Genomic DNA, 22,670 nt, shown 5'->3' on the forward strand with positions numbered 1-22,670 from the left:
CTTTGTAATTACAACTCTGATGGTCACCAAATTCATGTCACTTATGAAGTACCTTCATATCAAGTTACTACACTCATTAGTTTTTTTTCATTTCTTCTTGAAATTTTCAAAATCACCTTTTTTGTGGAATATTTCACATACATTTTGTAATAGCTTTGTAATTACAACTCTGATGGTCACCAAATTCATGTCACTTATGAAGTACCTTCATATCAAGTTACTACACTCATTAGTCGCGCCTGCAGAGCCTCTTTCACGCTATTTTTGCTGTTTACGTGCGATCAACACATTTGTTCTTCAAAAATGAGGGTGTAGTACATAGCTAGTGTAACAGTGATCAAAATACATCGGGCTTTGTTATTTTGAATAACTCGTATAAAGAGGTATTAGAGCGCAAAGATCGAATCTGTCAATATCGAGCCAACTTTACTTAAGTAGCAAATACAGCAATTTTTCATAAAAAATAAACAGAATAAAATAAGAACAAGAACAAAGAGAAATAAAGAGAAAGAACAAGATAAAGGTAAGGTAAGGTAAAACTTTATTGAAATTGTTTTGATGAACTTTATTGAATTGTTTTTTTTTCCAAATTATCCACAGCAAATACAGCAGTTTTTCATAAAAAATAATCAAAATAAAATAAGAACAAGAACAAAGAGAAATAAAGAGAAAGAACAAGATGATACAATCTAAGGTAAGTAAGGTAAGGTAGAACTTTATTGATATTTAAATTGTTTTTTAATAGTCACATTAAATGCAGCAATTTTTCATTTAAAAAAAAAAAAAAAATCAAAATAAAATTAGAACAACGTCTAAGTCTAAAGATAAAGATAAAGAACATAGATCAAAGAAAAATAACAAAGACAAAGGATACAAAGACTAACATAGAACAGAACAACATGACACTTTTACTCCACTCCTGCCCCCAAACTCAGAATTGTACAATTTAATAGCCCGAGGAATGAATGAGTCCTTGAGTCTATTTGTTTTGCACCTGGGAAGGAGCTTTCTTGCACTTATTTATTTCATATAGTTGTGAATGTATTTATTTAGCAAATCGTTAAAATGTTGCACTAAACCGGTTTCCATGTTTTTGTTTATCTTATTCCATCATTGATTTTAACTTAATATATTATTAATCGCAATTAATTATTAAATAATTGTTTGTATATTTGAAGATGTGCTTAAATATGTATACACGCAAAAATGGTTGTAAGCTAAATAACCTTCCAAGCCACTAGATGGCGGTGCTTTATTTTGTTTTGTTTCGCCCGGAAGTGGAACAAACTTCCTTCTGTCACACACGTGTACAAGGTAAGTAAACACGAACCCAGCTGATGACGGAATTTAGGTATAAATTGTTGTATTTGCACGTTTAGGTTCATCATCGTTCTGACCCTAACTTAAATACACATGTTTCTATCCGAACATTAAGAAGAAGAAGAGTCATTTAAAACTAAAACTACAGGCTCCATCCAGGCTTCTTCACCGTATTTTTTTCCTCTTCAGCTCAACATGGGGAAGTCAAAACAAACCGGAAACCACAATAATGGAAGAAAGAAGAATATTTCAAAGAAATGGAAGACGAAGCGAAAGACTAAAGACCTGGATCAGATCCACGCAGACATCAAACCTGAAACGGCAACTAAGCTCCTAAACCAGGAGGTGGACTTTGACGTGACAGGCTGTGCGCAACACTACTGTTTACACTGCGCGTAAGTCATAGTAGAAATGTTGTTAGACTTGGTTTTGTACTTTAAATTGAAATCATGCCATTGTTGTAACGTGTTACTTCTAAAGTCTTATTTTTATTATCAAAGATATTTAGTGACCTTTTTTGGTTAATATCCGTTTTTACTTGTAGTTATGCGTGTACAATGCCATAGATTAATTTATATGAAGTTAATAAAACTGGTGAAAATGAAATAATTTCGTGATGGGAAAATTCAATTTGCAATTAAACTTAAAATGGAAAGCAACAAATGCAAACAAACCTAGATTTTTGTCTTTAAAAAATATATTTTCCACAGTTATTGCAATTGTTATCTAGTTAAATTATTCTAACGTCTGTTATTCCATATCAATTATGTTTAATGTTACTAGCTTTCTGTTAGATTGTACAGGTTTTCTATTATAGGTCTTCTTTTATTTTGGCTGTATTTAAATTATTCAATATTCTTTCTCTTAGTGAGATGATTTTCGGTGTATTTATTTTTGGGTATAAACTAGTGCTCTGTTAAAGAATTGCGATCTCGATTCCTACTTATAGACGATCTCAGTTCCAAGTGACGACGATTGCTACATAAAGAATAAAATGAAAAAAGATTGTACCGAGAAAACGAGAGCAGTTGAGAGTCTGAACAGTTATTGAAGGAGTTGAGACTTGGAGAAAAGAAGAAAATGAACCGATTGTGAGAATGATAAACCCACTGTAACGCTCCTTCCAAAAAAAAAGTTGCTTATTAAAGTATGGAAGTTTTTTGGATCCAAAGAAGGCGATACAAATCAAAACAGTGTTATGCTTCAGTAGCAGCGCTGCAAGATAACACGACAAACTTATACAACCACCTGAAACATCGCCATAGAGTAAAATATGTAATATATATATAAATATGTATATAAAAAGCTGCAAAAGCGAAAAAAAACGACAGGAGAAAATCCTCCTCAGTCAACCAGCCAGACGTCAATAACGGGAACCTTATATGGTGCTTATCCATACCTGTCAAAGAAATGACAGGGGCCATCGCGTGGGACCTAAAGATGGGTGCAAAACGAGGGATTTAGGAAAATTATGTTACGCATATTTTTCAAAAAGGATTATTGTTAAAATTATGCAAAGGTTGTGTAGATAAGAATAAAAAAAACATTGTTTCTTGTTCAATAAATATTTACATTGGGGAAAAGAATTGTGAAAGAATCGTGACCTCAATTCTCAGCAAAAAAAATCGTGATTATGAACTACTTTTGTCTTGTTTTAGAAATAGCGTTTACGTTTTCTCCTTTTTAAATCTGGAAAAATATATTTTAGTTATGTTAATGGTCTGCACAGTATTGGTGTCATGGTTTCAAACTATTAGCAGGTTCAAATCTTAAGAGGCCTCGTATGGTTACTTTTCTTCCTTTTTCAGGAGATATTTTGTTGACATGACGGCCTTAAAAGAGCACTTCAGGACTAAAGTCCATAAAAAACGGTAAGGCATTTGCCCCTGTAATGGTTAAGCAATAAGTTAAGACTTGCTTTTTAAATTTATTTTGGTTCCCACAGGTTGAGGCAACTCCGAGAAGAGCCTTACACCCAGGCTGAGGCAGAGAGGGCTGCCGGTATGGGCTCCTATGTCGCTCCAAAGGCTGTTGAAGTGAAGACACAACCTATTGAAGAGAAAATGAGCTAAAGTTGTATGTTCTTTCATTCATGAAGAAACACTCACAGTTTCAAAACCTAAACATTTTACTATCCCTTGCTGTCACAAACATTGGAAGCAGTTTTGTGACGCAATAAGTTTGAGCTGTAATGCCAAAATTGATGTTAAGTGGCATGTCAGAATAAAAGCTTTTCTTTGTAATGTACAGTGTGTTCATGTGAATGGTGTCTGAACATTGCCTAAAATAAACATTATAATAATGTTAATATATTTATTCCCAGTCTGTATCGGGTTAAAAGAAATATCACTTAACATGTTTATTTGTATAATCAATGTGACTTATTGTGTAAAGACATTTTGAAATTACAATCGAAAACTTTAGTAAGATAAACACTCATTGGTGTAATAAGAAATATACTTTTTTCACCTTGGTAGTTTATCCTGTTAAGTATTATTAACTAAGTACCTATTATGAGTCGTCTTTTTAATATTTTATTTATGTACATGATGTATGTGTGCACTGATGTATACAGTAGATCTTATTTTTCGTTTTTTATAAAAGTCCCCAAATACCTTTATACAAAAAGTTAGTTGTTCAGGCTTGAGGTTATTCAAAAATCTTTGCTATCCTTCTTTGGCAAAGAAACGTATAATTTGACGTTCATTCGTGATTTGAGGTCACTGTCCCTTTAAATCTAACCGCAGCTTACAACCACATGCACTCAGATTGTAGTACAACAGAACTTCCGGTAAAATCCTACAAAATAAACTATTGTTTTCTATTTTTGTCGATATATTTCAGATTTCTGTTCACAGTTGGCATTTTTAAATATAAATTATATTGACAATATATTAATAACAGGTACTCTTAAGTTCATAAAGTGAATATCGTGAACTTTAAATAAAAGCGTATTACTTCTATTTTGTTCACCGGATGTTCTAACCTTGGCACGTATGCCACACAAAAGTGTTAGCATCTAGCCAGCGGTTTTTTCTGGGAGTGTTTGCGTCTCGAGGAAAGAGGTTCAGATCCCACACGCGATATTCCAGATCCGATCCGACCATTATGAATGAATAACCCGGGAGGAGGTGGAGGATGTCTGCGGACGTGAACGAGACCCTCGCCGGGGATGACGGCAGGAAGCCTTCGGAGGATGAGGGTCGAAACCCGGGATCCAAATCCAGGTTCTCTCGAAAGATGTGGACTGTGTTGCTGGTCGTCACTGTCCCGCTACTTTCGTTCGGGATCAAGAAGTATCAAGATTCAAGACTTTTGAAACTTCACGTGAGTCACAACAACTTTCAAAAATTCTCCATTTTTTTACTATTTATTTTATTTTTTGCGCTTTGTAAAGTATTAAAAGGTACTTCACTGTACTCGGACATATAAATAGTTATTATATAGTCAGATAGGTAATAAAATGTGAAAAAAGGAAGATAAAAAACATTTCCAGTAGCAGAGCAATGGCTCCAGTCACAAACAGCCCACATCTGCATTTCTTCAAAGGTTTTAACAAGAGGGTGGGATGTATGTGTCCCAGCTGGTTACACACTCAAAAAGCTCCAGTGGTCCCACCCCACCTCCTCCCGGACTGCTGATAACAACAACAATGTGTGTCCTGAGGGATGATCTGTGTCTACATATTTCCTAATATTCTTAAAAATGTTAAGAGTTGCCGGGCCAACTGAGATTGGTCCACACAAAAGGATGCTGTCCTAGTTCTGATGAACACAATGAAACATGTGATTCCGTCCTACAGGAAGAGAGCGTCCGACTTCTTGGAGCAGAGGGTCTGTTCCTGTTCACTTCTTTGGACACTGACCATGATTTCTACATCAGTCCCGAGGAGTTCAGACCTATCGCGGAGAAACTAACAGGTACGCCGACACCCATTAGTATTGATGGTCTGATGAAGCTTCGTGAAGCAGTGTCATGTTATTCAGGGGTCAGTAGGTGGCGCATCAGTTTAAAGATGATGTGATGTTTCATTAGAACAGTAGTGCAAAACAAAGGAGACCGCCATCTAGTGGACGCTGAAAATAATGACACTGCATCATGAAGCTTCATCAGACCATGGCTGCCTTTGTCCCTTCTGCTGAGTCGGCATCTTTATTTGTCGCAGGGATTTCTCCTCCAGCAGACGTAGAAGAGGAGGTGATCCACGACCCTAATGGGGAGACTTTGACAATCGAGGCGAAAATGCAGCCTCTGCAGCTCGACACTATGACAAAAAGCAAAGATGGCTTTCTTGGGGTAACGCATGAATCCAGTGGAAAAGTGTAATAATGCATTATTGTTTTTGTCAAAACTGGACTATTTTCTCCCAGGTCTCCCACAGTTCTCTCAGCGGTCTGCGATCATGGCAGAGTCCAGCGGTGCCTTCCTTGTCTTTCTCTGCCAGTCAGTTCAGAGTCTTCCTGCCCCCCAAGAACAAGGCAGAGGTGGGCGACACCTGGTGGATGATTCCCAGCGAGCTCAACATCTTCACCGGTTACCTGCCCAACAATCGGTATCATCCTCCGGCGCCGAGGGGCAAAGAGGTATTCTGATGACGCCTTGTAGCAAACAAAGTTTTGAATTAAAATGTCGTATCGTCAGGTTCTCATCCACACCCTGCTGAGTATGTTTCACCCACGACCCTTCATCAAGTCACGCTTCGCTCCTCAAGGAGCAGTCGCATCCATACGTGCAAGAAACGACTTCTACTACGACATCGTCTTCAGGTGAGAAGGCCTGTTAGCTTGTTACCTACATGTCATGTCAACACCTTTAATCCGTCACTGCATTATAGGATATGTTACTCTTTCCATCTTTTTAGTGTGTCAGACACACATGGGATGAGTAGATTGCAATGTACAGGAAATGTCTTCAGTTGTCTTCCTCTTCTTTTTTTCCATGATGTCTCCATTAACAAAAATATTTCTGTAATGTCTTCTGTCTCTCCTCTTCATTTTCTTAAACCAAACATCATCCCTAAAATTTGTTTACAGTAACTACTCTGAGGAAAAAGTTACTTGTACTCTTTCTAGGATTTCAGCTTTTTCGATCTGGAGTTTACAGCTGAATATTTGTCAAAACATTTGAGTCAACGCTTTTGTCCCTTATCCAAAATAGGTTATATTTAAAATATCTAAGAATATGTTTAAATGGAAAAAAGTTTACTGTATATCATGGTCACTATTCTAAAATAGAAAATAATAATTTGAATTTCAATATATTTCATGTATTTATAATGGCTTCACTCTTGTCATTTACTTTGCCCAGGTGTTGTTTTTAGTCTTTTTTGTAAGACTGAGCACCATTGTGGGTCCTCACTGACTGTATGGTTTATAGTGACAACATTTACTCAAGAGCTTTCTAACTAAAATTAAAGTCACTTTATAATTGTCTTGCTATTGATGCACATGCATCTGCTCTATGTTTGGCCGGACCTATGAGGAAGTGCTTGGGACAGATGGAACAAATCTTTGAGTAGTTAACTAGTAGGTTATTTGAAATATCAAATTGTGATGGTCTTTTCAATGAACAACAATGATATAAATGATGAGTTGGAATCTTGTAAAAAAGTTCTCGTTCTTCCAACAGAATTCACGCTGAATTCCAGCTCAACGATGTTCCCGACTTTCCATTCTGGTTCACTCCAGGACAGTTTACCGGGAACATAATCCTCTCAAAAGATGCCTCACACGTGCGGCATTTTCAGCTCTATGTCCCCAGCGACAGGTATGTTCCTTCAACCTGCATGATGTTGATAAAGTTAGCGACTCATTTGACATCCTGTGACAGATCCCTGAACGTGGACATGGAGTGGCTGTACGGAGCCAGTGAGACCAGTAACATGGAGGTGGACATCGGATATCTACCTCAGGTGCTGAAGTGGTGTCACGGTTGTTCTGTATGACTGAACTTGTGTTCACAGCTGGAGCTCAAGTCCACGGGCCCGTCCACGCCGTCCATCATCGTGGACACGGAAGGCAACGTCATAGACAGCCGGGACAGCGGTGAACCCATACAGTTTGTCTTCGAGGACATTCACTGGTCCTCAGAGATCAGTCGGCAGGAAGCTGCTCGACATTTAGAGGTCACGCTCTACCCTTTTAAGAAGGTAAAAATCTTTTTTTTTTTTAAAAAAACCTTTAGCACTTATTGATTATGTGTTCTTCTCAGGTGAGCTACCTCCCATTTTCTGAAGCCTTCGAGCGAGCTGAAGCAGAGAGGAAACTGGTGCACTCCATTCTACTGTGGGGGGCTTTAGACGACCAGTCCTGCTGAGGTAAGACACACATACCGTGTGTTACAATGTAGTCTATTTGGTTTTATATTTTTAATACGTTGACGTTGACCTTGCAAGCGTCTGCTTCTTAGGTTCCGGGCGAACTCTCCGGGAAACTGTCCTGGAAAGTTCGCCCGTCCTGGCTCTGCTCAACCAGAGCTTCATCAGCAGCTGGTCTCTGGTCAAAGAGCTGGAGATGCTGCAGGTGGGCATCAGAACACCGTCACCTAGGCAGTGACGTCGATGTTACAGTTACGTGTGACGTCTGTTCTACAGGCTGATGATCAACGTCCCAATCTGAGCGGAAAGGCTCGGTTACATCTGGAGAAGTACAACTTCCCTGTGGAGATGTTGGTGGCCCTGCCCAATGGAACAATTGTAAGTACAATGACTCCTTAGGCAGGAGAAACAATTTTAGTCAGTAGAAAAAATATATATATATAATAAACAAGTAAACAAATTCAATTGTTATAATAATTAAAAATATATATATATATATTTTTTAAATTATTATAACAATTGAAATTGTTTACTTTGTGTGAACTATAGCAGAACGTGTTATGGTAAATAAAGTTCTTATTGAACATTGTTTTCCTTCATATTAATAAAAAAAACCTGTAGTATTTTACAAAATATTCAAGAATAAATTCAATAATTTAGGGTGAAAATTGAACTATATTGTTTTTTTTTTTTTAAATATGAGGCATATGATCACCTATACACGTTCTGCTTAAACTTGTATTTCATTATTTAAGATTTGATATTGAAAAAAATATTTGAAATAAATTGGACTTTATTTGCTGGAGTTGAATCATAATAAAATGTGTTGTGAATCACTTTCAACAGGTTCATCACATCAATGCAAACTTCTTCCTGGACCAGACGTCTTTGAAACCAGAGGAAGGAGAAACTTTCACCTTCTCCGCTGGGTTTGAAGACCCATCCACGTCTACCTACATCAACTTTCTAAAAGAAGGGATGGAAAAGGCCAAACATTTCCTGACACAGTAGTGTGTGTGTGTGTATGTATGTGTGTATGAGAGTAGGATCCACTTGATTGACAGCGATGACCATCTGACTGATGCCAAACAATCACAAAACTCTGACTACATTTTTTTCTTGTTACTACATGTCCTTATGATTTTTAATACTTACATCATTAATTATTACATGTAATTATCAAACATACAAGCTCCCTATTCAACAAACATCAGGATTCATGGATAAATCAAAAATCTCTTATTGGAGCAACAAACCACTTTCGTATCCTCTTTATTGGTGCAATATTGTCTTGGTATGTTTACAGTTGATTTTTCTAACACACCCGAGAACTGCGTTGCTCCAAGTATTGCTCAGCAGTTTGTGATGGTTTTGCTTGAAAGCTTTCTTCAGGCAGTGCAAAACTTGATGTCACTGGTGATAATGTTGGGAGATAAGCTTTCCTCAGTGGTGGCACGAAAAAATGGATTGTAAAACAGTCCAGATTTTGTGAAATAACACCACTTTTTTTCTATTCATTCATTCTATTTTTATTCATTAAAATCCACTTGTGTTTCCCAACTAGTTATTCAATGTGTTTGTTAATTATCTATGAATGCAATGAATAAAATGGTCCTTTTTTTCAACCGGTATTTCTCTACAAAAAATGATTCATTGATTCATTGAAGGTTCCAAAGAGCACACTAGCCTCCTTCATTCAGAAATGGAAGAAGTTCAAAACCACCATGCTGAAGGGCCTTGTTCAGGGAGGTTACCAAGAACCCAAGGAGCACTCTGACAGAGCTCCAGCATCTTTGTGAGGAACTGGGAGAAATGCAGAGATTTCCTGATGTTTCCTATCACATTTTTGCTGATGACATCCAGCTCTACTTCTCTTTTGATCCAACTGAGCCCCAGAGGCTGAAACTGTTTCCTTCAACTGAGAAAAATCTCTAAATTTGGGAAAATGTTGTCACAACATGATCTGGAGCTTGTAATCCATGCGTTCGTTTCTTCTCGCCTGGACTATTGTAACAGTTTGTTTTCATGTCTTAACAAGAAGGAGCTGTCTCGTCTGCAGTTGATACAGAACTCTGCAGCAAGAATTCTAACCCGCTCAAGTAGAAGAACTAACATTTCTCCGATCCTTAAAACTCTTCACTGGCTTCCAGTTTCTTTCAGGATCAACTTTAAAATTCTGGTTCTTACTTTCAGAGCTATTCATGGTCAGGCTCCTCCTTACAACAGTGATCTGATCCAGCCTTACACCCCAGCTCGGGCTCTGAGGTCTGTGGATCAGAACCTACTGATGGTTCCTCGCACACGGTTCAGGACCAGAGGAGAGAAATCTTTTCAGGCTGTTGCTCCTAAGCTTTGGAACGATCTTCCTCTCTCTTTGCGCTTGATGGAGTCTACTGACTCCTTTAAGAAACATCTTAAGACATTTTTATTTGTGAAGGCTTTTCCCTGATTTTCTAGGATTCCTGTGTTTGTCTACTGTGTCTTGGCCTTTTATAGTATATATTTTAACTAGAAAGGAGCTTTACAAATTACCATTACTTTCTTATGCTATCATGTCATTTAAACTTGTTTGATTAGAAAATTAATCCAAACTTTTTCACTCAACTGTGTAGCATATACTACTGAAATATAATGATATAAGACAACACAATATTGTTTTATTAACTGTCCTAGAATTGAGTAAAAAAGTATGAACTTATTATAGACGTTTCTGTATTTTAAGTTGTAGACTAGAAACAAGTCGACTAGATATATATTCAGATTTAAAAGGTGCTGATTTTTTTTATTCTTTGTTGTTGTTGATACTGTACATAATGATGGTTGATACAAGAGTTAAAGATACACTTCAACAGTTAAACAAGAGTTAAGCACGAGTCACCTCCACTGAGTTGGTGAGTGATTGAAGAGCCACCGAGTGCAGGTGATGAACCACAGTAAGCTTGTTATTGTTACGTTTGTGACAACATGATCAAAATAGGAACAGTTTTATATACACGTTGAGATCTGTGATGTCAAACTTGATGTGAGAAAAATAACACTGGTGATGCATTATATACAAATCAGTTTTGTGTTGATGTGCACACAAATCATAACTTCCTGTTGTGTCAGACTAATGCCATGCAACTTCTAGGCAGTTTCTCATATGATAAATTAGTCATTATTACTGATTTACATAAAGAGCAAAAGTGCAAAAAGTCTCTGAGATGTCAATACATGTGGAGTTTCAGTTCAGTCCAGCTAAACTCAACGATGAATCAACCATTACAGAGTTCAGAGCAGGTCCAGATCTCTCCCCCAACCGGTCGGTTAATTTTTGACATCGGAGTTAAAACGACATGGAAATATTTAGCGAGTCGATTCCATCCTTTTAACTGAAGGTCCACACCTCCAGCTCCATGACCCGGAAGTCATCCGTCTCAGCGAGACAGCAGTTGTTGAAAGTGTAGCAGGGGCTGCTGCGGCCGTGATACAAGTTCTCATCCACCCACAGACCAAAGTGACCGCTGTGGACACAGAGAGAGAAGGTGAAGAGCATGTTTTTTTTGGTGACGGTTTGTAGTAAAATACCTTCCGCCTCCGATGGAAAACGAGTCCAAATCCCCTTTTATGAAGAAAGAGTTTTCTCCCGTCCACCTGAAGCACTGCGTTCAAACAAAAGTGTGCACAATTGATTTTAGCAAACAGACTTATTCAGATTTTAAATATCTATCAAATTTGGTTAACCCTATACTGACATATAGAATTACTCCTATAGCCAAAACCCTGGCCCTTTGAGGACCGGTATGGAGCCCACTGGTCTAGAGGATCCCACGAAAAGCACCCTCTATGTACCAAGACTCACCTTGAAGCGAGGATGCAACATGAAGAGGAATGTTTCTCCGGTGCCGTAGAACTTCTCACTGGGCTTCAGTGGGTGAGACAGAAAAGCTCCAAATACCTGATTAAACAAAACAAATAAAAAAAAAGATATTTAATACATAGTTTCTAAATAAAACAAAAGTTTAAAAATAATTAGCACAATAAAGGAAAATAAACAAACAGGAAGCTGAACATTATATTCAAAGCATTAAGTGAAAACTTCTTCATAGACGGGCAGAAAAAAGGCTTTTTAGGAAACAAAGCCTCCACATAGTAACTCAAACGCATTTTAAATCCTCCGTCTGTCTGACAAAGGTTGTGGCCTCTTAAACAATTGTTAAGTGCTGCAAACGGCCCCTTGGCCTTGTTTGTTAATTGACGTTCAACAATTGATCTTTTTCCGTCAACAAACGCAGTACCTGTCGTTGTTCAGGAAAGTGCCAATCATAAAACTCAAGAAACTGATATTTCATGCCACTAAATTGTTTTTGTGTGTGGAAATTGAATTTAATTCAAGAAATCCAACTGCATAAATAGTGCTTATCTTTGGATGTGCAATAAAAGATATATATTCTATGAAAAACAGAATTTAATGGATACCTTTTAACTTCAGATTACTATTAAACAGGAGTGCGCGTCTCATTTTTACCTCTTCAAGTGCGTCCTTGATGAGAATGAGCACAGGTGAGTCTATTGCACTTAGTTTTCGGTACAGGTTCTTGAGACTGGCTCCATGAAGGGACGTGCTGTACGACAGCTGCCAGGTGTGACCCACAGTTCTGGGCGGAAGCTCCTTCAAGAGCTGAGGAAGACAAAGTTCAGTTGAGTGAGTACAGGTTAAGAACTCAAACAAACCCTGTAAATTAATAATCAATCTTCATTTGATGATTCATAGAAGAAACAGAATGGGATGGTTGGCAGTGTTAACATCTTAGTCCACTAAGAAGAAACCAGTAGAATAGACTGTGGAAAGTGTTTTTAGAACAAGGGTCAGAGTGTTTAATGTGTTTACAAGTGATTTTATTTGAATCCTAATGTCAGTTGGCGATGTTGTTCCACATTTTAAGTTGAAGTCTGGCTTAAAACCTGGACATTTCCCTTAGTAATCAGAAAATATGGGAAAACACAAGACCAGATGCGAGTGTTTCATAATATGAATCATTTAAAATTAGTTGGTTAAAAATTAAATTGAATCGTCACAGTTTAGTCATTCATGTCATCTCTTAGTTCTTACCATGTTATGAAGTTGAAATATCTAGTTTTGACTGTGGGTTTTCTTTTAAATAAATTTGACCTGTTTTTACAGTCAAAAACTCATTGTAATATTGAATAAGTTAACAAAAATTGAATGTATCCTGGACTCACTCATAGCAGAATATTACTACAGTAGGGTCTGGGATTAGAGTAGTAAAAGAGTTAATATAATATCAAGAAATTCAACTGAAAAAGGCAACATTCATAAACACACAGGGTTAACTCAGACAGCCGTGTTAGCTTCTTCGTAAATGTGATTGAACAGGAGGTTGTTTCCTAGCAACCCTTGTATTCATTGCTAAGGTCCCGATTGGTTTGAGGACTTTGCACTGTGAGTGTTTCAGTGTCTTTTGTTTTACTCACTTCTCTGACATGCGAAACTCCCAATATTTGGCTGCTCTCGACGATGCTATTTACACCATCGGGGTCCCTGTCAGCAGGTAAGGTAGGCTTCTCTTCACTCTCTTCCATCAACACCAGCTAGAAAAAAAAAACTCTGGTTAGAGATTTCATCTCTTTAACCTCAATGATGTCGACTTTCAATTCATGAATCACCTCCCAGTCGTCTCCAGAGCTGCAGCACTTCTGTAACATTCCCTCCACATCGTCCTCCTCCTCCTCGTCGTGATCCTCGATCAGTACGAACTCCTCTTCGTCGCCCTCCTCCTCCCCTCCCTCGATTATGCACAGGTCTGGTCGGCAGTGTGTCAAATAGGCATACAACTCGTCCGAGCTGTCAGAGAGAAACATGAGCGCGACTGTTGGTAGTCGAAAGGAAAAAAGCTGCCAGCTGTGTCAACAGTCGAGTCAAACAAAACAGACATTGTGAAAAGAATCAATTAATTTAATCTCACATAATGAAATATGGCCTAAAAATAAAAAGTATATTTTGCAACCAAAGTTTGAAGAAACTAAATCATTGATTTAGCACTTCTTACTGTGAAATGCTTTTAAATGCAAACGGTAGTGAAAACCCTAAGAATCATTATCCCTCACAGGCATCACTTAAGTTCCTGATGTCTCTTCCTGGATACTCACGATGGAGGTTATGAGATGTTCCTGGAGAAAAAATATTTTACAAATATTTACAAGTGAAACTTTTATTTTAACAAAAAGAGGAACTTTCTAAAGTTGTAAAATACAATAAATGGGAATTTTAACCTGGAGTTTTTTTTAACTTAGAAACATTAAAATCCACTTACATACAAAATCAAGATAGGTGTTGGTAAATAATTGTTTTCACAGTACCAAACATTAAACTAATGTTTTATCACAAATACAATAAAGTAGAAATCCTTTAAAACTTCTGATAGGTCACCACAAAAGCCTAATTTCAAGTTATTGTATTGAAAATTAAAGAATGATGTGGTGAAAGATGAAGTGTTTTCAAATGATTAAGCACTTTTTTGTAGTTACAACTTTTTATATCTTCAACTGGCCATTTCCTTTGCACTGCAACAAAGAACCTGCTGAAGGTAATTGCTGATTCCTCTCCTCCGAGTCACTCTACCTCTCTTGAGAGAGAGCAAGCCAGGCGTCTCTTCTGCTTTTGTTCATCCCCAGCTGTCGGCCTCTGGCGTTGTTCCCTGTTGTCGGCTGAACCCGCAGCCGCACAAACATCACAGACCCGGGGTGAGCTGACCTGCAGCATCCTGGGAAGAGAAGGGGGATACCATGATATAAGAGAGGTCAGAACCCACGTGATCCTGCACTCTTACCTGACGGTTCATTGGTGTAAGACTTCTTTTCACCAGGTCCTTCTGGACCTGCACAGCAGTAGCTGACAGCAGCAACTCCAAGTGGACCGTCCTCACGAATGACACCATCATTCTCTTCGTCGGCCTTGTCCCCCCTTGCTTCACCCTTAGTGACGTCTCCGTTGGTCGGAGCAGGCACTCTTGGCTCCCTCTTCTGGTCATCTCCGGCTTTGTCTTTGGAATCATTCTTGGGGAAAATCCTTCTGCCTTTTTTCCTACAACATAAACATAGATGCGATCGTTGTTTTCTGCTTCTTCACAAACAGTGGCGTACTTGTGCTGGGAGTTGTTGAAGTGAACATGAGAGATGTCGGAGAAGAAGGAGACCGAGATGAGACTGTCCACCGAGCAGGACAGCAGATACTCCTCGAAGCCGTGCTCCTTCACCAGAGGGTTGTCTTTAAAGGGGTCGAAGAAGATCTTGTTGGAAGTGACCAGCAGGATTCCTGACACTGCTCCCTGACAAACCAGAGGAGCAAAATGGTGGTTAACGTCTGGAAATCAAGGTCGAATGTTGGCTGTCATCGTCCAAACCTTGCGGTCTGTGAAGTAGCGACAGAAAAGCTTGAGGTAAGACGTGGCCTCTGGCCCCTCTCCCTGACAGCACTCTGGTGGGAGAGCCAATAAGCAGAGCTGTCCATCAGGCAGTGGCACCGCCTCCACATCCTGGAAGATCCCAAACAAATGAAACTCTTAATTGATCTTGAATTTCTTTCGATTTTCAATGCTAACAAAACATCACATTTAATGACAATAGGTCATAATAGTTTTACAATAGTTCAGATTCATAAGAGTTAGGTGTCGGATATTGTTTGTATACTATCCGTTTAATTCTGGAATCAATCTAAAATATTGGCACTGCGATCTTCCTGTATTAAAATTAAAATGCAGCTTTTTAAACTTTATCAATTTTATTTTAAAGAAAAACTTTGTTCCAATTTATTGTATATCAACTTATTTTAGTGATGCAGCTGAGGACTCTGTTTTTGACACTTTCCTTATAATTTAAAAAGTAGCATGTTTTTTTTTAAAAAGAGACTTTTATTTTTGTTTAGCAATATGTGATTTTACTTTCATGTCACAGTTGACTGTCACACTTGACAATTGAATGTTTCCATTTGCCATCCGTCTTGCAAAGCACATAGGACAAGATCACTATAAATTATATAAATAATTATGAATAAAATTGTTAATATCTATTTGAAGATTAAATGTGGCCCAAAAAATCCTTGTTGATCCGTGGTATAGTAAAGATTCCCCGTCTAGCAGGCGCCGGAATTGCTTTTTGATTAATGGCAGTCGTGAAAAGAGACGACACTGAGAACTCAGGTATAAAAGAATAATCAGCAGCTGACACCGATACTTAGCATCGGATCAGAACATGCTTATATGGAAGTAATCCAACAACTTTCGAAAAATAACTCCAAATTGCGTTGGAACACGTGTCCACAACACATTCCTTTACACACCTTCTTGCCATCTAAATACGTCATTGGAAACTTCCTTTTCTTTTCATCAATTGTTCAGGAGTTATTATACCAATCTAGTGTTTGGGCAGCATCTGCATTTCAGTCACAGAGTCAAACTCTTGGAATTAATAACACATAATAATTGACTGTAATATGAGCCCTCTTTTAAGAATTACCTAATCTTAGAGAGAGCTTACTACATTTATTATGAAAATATCCTGGAGTGTGAAATCAGACGGTAGTGGAATTAGAACAAGCCGTTTGTTTTAACAAAGCTATGTCATAGCTGAGAAAAGTAGAGTTATCTCAAAAAACACATCAACATATATGATAAAATACATATTCAATAATGCATCAATAAGCACTGACCAGAAGCTTGTCATATTCGGCCTCTGGTGAAGGTGACTGAGGCAGCACAGAGACCGGATCAGCTTTGGCGGAAGCTTCAGAGAGCGACGATCCTCGAGAAGGGCTGGTGGTTTTCTCCTTCAGCTGCTTCAAAATGGACGCCATGACAAGAGCAGAACGTCTTACTAAAAAAAGCTGTGACTGTCATGTGTCATGACTTCCTGTTACTAAAAGCAGGCCCCCCCCCCCTACTACTGTGTTTACGGTCAAAGCTAAGCAACACGAGACACCCGAGCCGGTGTTTTGGCTAACAGCATTCATGCACTGTGTATAGAAAAAAACTATTTTGAATATTTCAGAGCTTTCTGACAGGCATGAGGTCAGGAGACATGCCTGCATTTGAGGATAATAAAGTCCACTTGCCTCTCGAGCGCCAAAGGGAGCCGTCAGGGTCAGAAGCTGTGACGATAACTTGTCCGACGAGTCTCCACTAGTGAACTTAGCTGAGACGCTGAACACTGTGTCCCCGTGGGAACCCTGTTTGAAACAAAACACAACCATTTTTAAAAAATGTTTATTCTTACACTTTTTGTTTGGTTAATTGAGTTAGACCAAAATGGAGCACTGGGGCCACATATGGCCGATTGACTGTGTTTAAGCGGCCCCTGTGAAGTCAGAGTCAGAGAAGTCAAAACGATCACATGGATATGTTTTTATTCAATAGCTGTTCAAATAGTACATATCACCTTAGGTCATTAACAGTAATGATCTAATACTTCTTAATCATTTATCCTTTTTGGGAGCATTTATTGCTATACATTATAATTATATAATAGAAGTATGACACAGACTTTTTTAGTGGCTCCATTTATCTTTGTGTGTCCCAAACAATGTTGCATCAGTTTTACTATTATTGGACATCTCTTTATGATTGTAGACCTCAATAATCTTTGTTCCTTCTCTTATCTTACTGTAAACATTCAACCATCTTTTCAGGTCATGTAATTAATCTGGCGGGCCCCCCAGAATGACTTGGACTTGATCCTTGAGTTTGACCAATGGAGTAGCTCGTAGTTGCGGGAAGTTTGAGGACCCCTTGCATTAACCCCTCAACAATCACAGGGTTCATACAGCCATGACGCTTATCTCGGAAGGTTTGCCATATCGAATATAAAAACAACATGGTGCGACTGTAGCCATAAAGATAAAGTCGTAAAAAGTTATCTAAGTGGATCAACTGTTCAAGGGCAGAATGTTATGCAAGGGGTCCACTGATATTTTATGTCACTAAGGCATGACGTACAAACAAACAAAGCATTTTTGAAGTGGCAAATTTTTGTTGCATTTTCCAGAATACAAACATTACATAAACAAAACTTAAGACCAGGCTTGTGTTTTTTCTCACCTGCACTTGTTAAACTTTTTATTGCTTATGTTTTATCATTTGACAATTCCATTAACCATGTTTTCACTCAGCAATAAGTGAAGTGGAGGTGGTGGAGAAATCTCTGTCTTTTACACCCACTTTCCATCTTTTACAGCTTTTAAATTGCACAGAAAGTAAAAAAACAACAACATTATAATGGATAAAAGACAGTTTATTATGTAACTATATGATCTGTGATTACTGTTACGTGGTAAATGCAGCAGTAAACATATTTGTTCAAGTTCTACAGCGGGACCTAATTTACTTATGTAAGAAAAATTAAGTTAAATCATTTTGTCAAAAAATGACTGCAAGAAATATATTACATAAAATGTTTTTTCTGCCAACTAAATCAACTTTAAAATAGATTATTTTCTTAGGTGAAATGTGCCTATTGTAGATATAATAGGCATGTTCTAAATCTAGAAGCTCTAGCTTTATTAAATAATTAAAAACAGATAGAGGGAAATCAGAAACACAATATTTTTGACAAGCATGAACTTTTCAAATAAATAGCCAGTTATTTGAGTTATTTTAGACGAGTATTATTGTACAATATTACGCAAGTTTAATCTTCAATCCAATGATCTTTTAAACTCATTTAATTAACTAACCATTATAATTGTTGATACAGAGAAAAGTATGATGAATAAACATCTTAATCCAGTCGTTCAATGTTTTAGTGGAAAAATGATTTTGTACTTTATATACAATGAAAGACATTTACAAGCTCTAGTGCATTTCACTGCAGAGGTCAGGAAATGAGACCAGAGAGACTCACACACTTCAAAAGAGTTCATAGCACAGAAACAAAATTGCTGGCATTTCTGAGCTTGGCACCGGGAACAAAAGTACAATACCTTCGAAGGGAGAGCGAACACATTCCTCCAGTTGTATTTGACGCACAGGCTCTGAATCAGATTCTGCCGCACCATGTTGTCACACCAGCCTTCTCAACTCGGTCACTTGGCTCACACTGAACCCTGCTCACTACTTATGCAACTATTCAAGATCGTAAACGGAGGAGGTGATAACCAATGTAGAACACTGTGAGGTCATCGGGCCTGTGGGTCTACCCGATAGACTCCTTCTCTAAAAGTCTGCAGGAAATCCAAAAAGGAAGTCTTGTGACTGACCTGCGAGCCGTCAGCCGTCGTGTCTTGCTTCACCGGAGGGTTCAAGTCCCATGAGGTCCCTGTGAGAGAATGAAACCAACGTGATTCATACGGTAAACAACTGCAACTTTTTTAATTAAAACATAATGTTTCGAAATATCACCTTGCAGATAGTACTGCCTTAATTTGGGGTTCCTGATGTGGGGGGTGTGGTTGAGGGGCCGACAGGTGATGGGTTGGTGTGGTTTGCTGATGACCGGGTCTTGAATCAAGCGGGTCAGAGGTTGAGTTTCCCATGGTCGCTTGGCAAACTGTGCAGGCTGTGACACACTTGTTGGCAGTTTGGACCCTAATCTGATGAAATAAAAGACAGAAAAAAACAATGAATCACAAATGTTTTTGACATATTTTTGACGCTAGCTATTTACAACACTGAAGTGTTATTGTTTCATTTTTACGATTGAACCATTTTTCTTCTGAATATTGAACTTGGAAATGTCTGGTGTTGATGCATCTGTGTTCTTTTAGGAAGTATAAATGGAAATAAGCCAAACTCTGGTACAAAGCCTATTTTCTCTGTTCTTCGATGTTAATAAATACATTTAGAAAATGGTATTTTCAACTTTTGTTGTTGTAGTTGGTCGGTTACATTTCCTTAGGGTCCGCATTATATATTGTCAATGTTGTTAGGGGCCATAAAGCCAAAATAAAAAGATAAATAAATCCTAAATATGATGGTAAAACCCAAATAATCTCCAAAAAACGATTCATTTTATTAACACTTTATTTAGAGATAGTTGATACAAGATCTTTAAAAAAAAAAACACGAGTAAGAGGATTTGGATTTTATACACCAAACATATGTATGGTCTCAGATCAAAGTTAAGATCTTGATCTAAAATCAAACCAACTATAGTAGATAATAATCCAAACTGTTTCATAGGAAGTTACCTGCATAATTAACACCTAATGAATCCACCTATGTTTTTTTATTTTAAAGAGATTAAAAAGGGTTTTTGGGTCTTTGTTACAGATTATAGTTTCTTAAAAGTGTATTAAATTGTAAGTAAGTATTGTCCTAAATTGAATCTAATAATCTTAATCACATGTTGTTCATAACGTTTGCAAAGTCCTGATTGTTTTCGATCATGCTTATACTTATAAAGCTCCAGATTCCTTGACAAAATCTGTTGTAACGCAATCCAGGCTTAATTGTGTTATTGATCGTCTTAAAATCCTGATTCAGTTGGCTGGTGTTCGACCAGCATCGAAGTTCACTAGTTGCCTTTTAAGAGAAGGGATCCATGTTGTGATTTCACCTGCATTTTTCTGGGCATCCCGTCTTCAAGGTAGGCAAAAACACGACTAACAATTGTTCTACATCTATGCAAAACCAATGTCTGGACATGCATATCTTTCTGCCTAAAAAGAGTTTTGAAAAATTCAAAAGAAAAATTCACCATGATGGCATCTTTTATAGAACGTGTCAAATTCAAAGCTTGGGGGCCAAATAGCGACCTGTCAAGTCATGCTTCGTGGCCCCCTAGTGGGAATGTTTCAGTCAATACAAGTTAAAGTAATTTTGATATGGTGATCTTTTAAGTTGCTAGTGTTAGGGTAACTTGAAGTTGTTCATTTATAAAGTTCTCCCCTGTCTGAAATCCCAGTAAACAAGAGGTTACGAGACCGGAGTCCATTATTACGCAATAATGGCTTCACTTCTCCTCTAGCCAGCTGTAATCTCGCCTCGCTTTGTTGTTTTTATACGAGTCCCTTGGAGGTGGAGACTTGTGGTAGTGACACATAGTGACAAACCTTGCCGTTTGACCAATCCCAACAGAGTGGGTGTGGTCGGGGGGGAAAACAAGATTTAATCCCCAGAATACCACAGATAGGTATGATAGATTCAGTAACCAAGATTTGAAACATAATCTTGCAATAATACTTATATTTACAATAACAAAGTTTGTCCCATGTCTCAGATGATGCTTCATATATTTAGTATCAGCCGGTGCTGTGGTAGAGCAGCTAAAGCGCTCCATTGCACAACACAACCAGTTCAAGACATATTTGTGTGTGTCCCTGAAAAGAATGCAGTACCTGCTCTTGACATTGCCAAAGTAGCTCGCCCGGTTATTGTTTCTCTGCAGCCTTTCATGGTCCATGGCTCCCACACTCTCGGTCCTCCTCATAGACTGGGCCATTGGCTCTGGTTTTGGTTCAGCGTGCAGTGTGTGCTCAGGCTGTCTCAGCTGGCATCCTTCCTCCTTCTTCTGCTCTCCATGCCCCCTTCCTGCCCCAGATTCAGCACCTACACACACCAAGGCAGATGTTTAAACAGATATGATTGAAATCTAGAAAATGACTCGTGACAAGGAAGAGGAAGTCTCATTCCATTCGTTTGACAGCAGTTGCAATTTGAGGTTTTGTTTTAGAGCCGAACTTCTTCATTGAGGCAATAAAACGCTCACATCATTCGTCCTGCAGTTCATAGCAAGAATCACATCCTTGTGGGCGGCGGTGTGTTTGTTTTAGCTTCATTGTGTTGTTGGACAGGTTACAAATAATGTAATTTCACGTCGATATAACCAACACATAAGTCAGTGGAGCTGCGTTTACGTGACAAAAAACGAAGGATGGCGTTTAAACGACATCCATCAAGATCGAGGGGATCTATGATGGCCGAAGGCTCTGACGATGGAAACTGTTGACAGGAAACCAGAGCAGAATAGGAACTGACCTGTTACTGGCCGAGGGATGGAGATGAGGAGCGTTTACGAGAGAGCTTCTTCACGTTGCAGTGTTATGATATCACTGCAGACAACACATTCTAGCACCAAGGCCCGCCCACCGCCTCAAGCTCCCAAAGATTCCGGTCAAGAGAGATCCTTTACTTCCGGTCCACGTCAAACAAAACCGGAAACTTAGGTAAGACAGTCATCTTGCTACTGTATCGCGTTACATTATTATCGTAACCTAGCGTTTGTTTTGTGCAAAGATGAGACATAAAATATGATACATTCATTTTAGTCTTTATAGACAAAGATGTCCTTTGATCATTAACAAACTCAGAGGAAAGATGTATACAATAAGTACATAGGCATTTTTTAAATTATATTCTGGGGAATAAACATTCATTGATTCTAAATGTGGTCAATATTCCTCTTTAGTAGAACTCGACTCAATAAGAAGGTTTATAAAAAGCGTCACTTATTGTTTATAGTTAATGTTTATTTAATTATGGAAAACTCATTTAATTACATATAATTAGCTTAAATTATTCACATTGACTCTGATACGTGTCTGTATGTAAGTAAGTAAGTAAGTAATTTTTATTTGTATAGCGCTTTTCCAGACCAGGGTCACAAAGAGCTTAAACAATCAAAACAATATTCAATAAAGTATATATTTTAAAGATCAAGATAAAACTGATAACACAACAGGAGTTCCAGAAAATCAAGGAAAAGCCTGAACAAATAGAAACGTCTTAAGATGTTTCTTAAAGGAGTCAGTAGATCCATCAAGTGCAAAGAGAGAGTACATTTACTATTCGTAAATTATAATGAAATAACCTCAGGAATTTAATTTATTCTAAATCATTTAATAACAATTTGATTCAGCTTTTTTTTTTTAGAAAAGATATTCATTAATTGATAGATTTATTATGTTCCGAATCGGGAAAATAATTGTACCTGTAGAAAGCTTCCAAAAAAGGCAAACATGTTGTACAGATATAACAATACCAATAGTAGTAATAATAAATAAAAATATAAATATAACAACAATAAATAATACCGGTGCAACACA

The 22,670-nt window shown here is 37.9% G+C and overlaps 3 protein-coding genes across 4 annotated transcripts; 2 read left to right on the forward strand and 1 right to left on the reverse strand.

Annotated features, from left to right (window-relative positions):
- Positions 1-1,260: 1,260 nt before the first annotated feature.
- Positions 1,261-3,567, forward strand: znf593 (zinc finger protein 593). The gene is made up of 4 exons (XM_087779685.1): positions 1,261-1,314; positions 1,510-1,715; positions 3,129-3,191; positions 3,266-3,567. Exons 2-4 carry the CDS (start codon positions 1,516-1,518, stop codon positions 3,390-3,392), a joined length of 390 nt encoding a protein of 129 aa, XP_087635811.1. The 5' UTR covers positions 1,261-1,314; positions 1,510-1,515; the 3' UTR covers positions 3,393-3,567.
- A 789-nt stretch (positions 3,568-4,356) lies between these two features.
- On the forward strand, positions 4,357-9,267 carry selenon (selenoprotein N). The gene is made up of 12 exons (XM_087780274.1): positions 4,357-4,647; positions 5,123-5,240; positions 5,486-5,616; positions 5,691-5,903; positions 5,962-6,086; positions 6,949-7,086; positions 7,150-7,231; positions 7,283-7,468; positions 7,531-7,636; positions 7,729-7,841; positions 7,913-8,014; positions 8,483-9,267. The coding sequence occupies exons 1-12, from the start codon at positions 4,459-4,461 to the stop codon at positions 8,645-8,647; spliced, it is 1,668 nt and encodes a 555-aa protein (XP_087636400.1). The 5' UTR covers positions 4,357-4,458; the 3' UTR covers positions 8,648-9,267.
- A 1,124-nt stretch (positions 9,268-10,391) lies between these two features.
- LOC148060933 (oxidation resistance protein 1) lies at positions 10,392-21,739 on the reverse strand. 2 transcript variants are annotated; one of them, XM_087779588.1, is made up of 16 exons: positions 21,604-21,739; positions 20,964-21,174; positions 19,027-19,217; positions 18,885-18,943; positions 16,746-16,859; positions 16,344-16,466; positions 15,040-15,171; positions 14,780-14,964; positions 14,467-14,720; positions 14,259-14,400; positions 13,304-13,481; positions 13,112-13,228; positions 12,144-12,296; positions 11,478-11,573; positions 11,204-11,277; positions 10,392-11,139 (listed from the first exon to the last, which is right to left on the reverse strand). In XM_087779588.1, exons 2-16 carry the CDS (start codon positions 21,065-21,067, stop codon positions 11,004-11,006), a joined length of 2,058 nt encoding a protein of 685 aa, XP_087635714.1. In that variant the 5' UTR covers positions 21,068-21,174; positions 21,604-21,739; the 3' UTR covers positions 10,392-11,003. The 2 variants fall into 2 exon arrangements, with proteins under 2 accessions (XP_087635714.1, XP_087635713.1); XM_087779587.1 differs by having other exon boundaries at positions 16,344-16,469.
- Positions 21,740-22,670: the final 931 nt, after the last annotated feature.

This window comes from Callionymus lyra, chromosome 18 (genome assembly GCF_982586985.1).
Source record: "Callionymus lyra chromosome 18, fCalLyr1.hap1.1, whole genome shotgun sequence".
Classification (NCBI taxonomy): domain Eukaryota; kingdom Metazoa; phylum Chordata; class Actinopteri; order Syngnathiformes; family Callionymidae; genus Callionymus; species Callionymus lyra.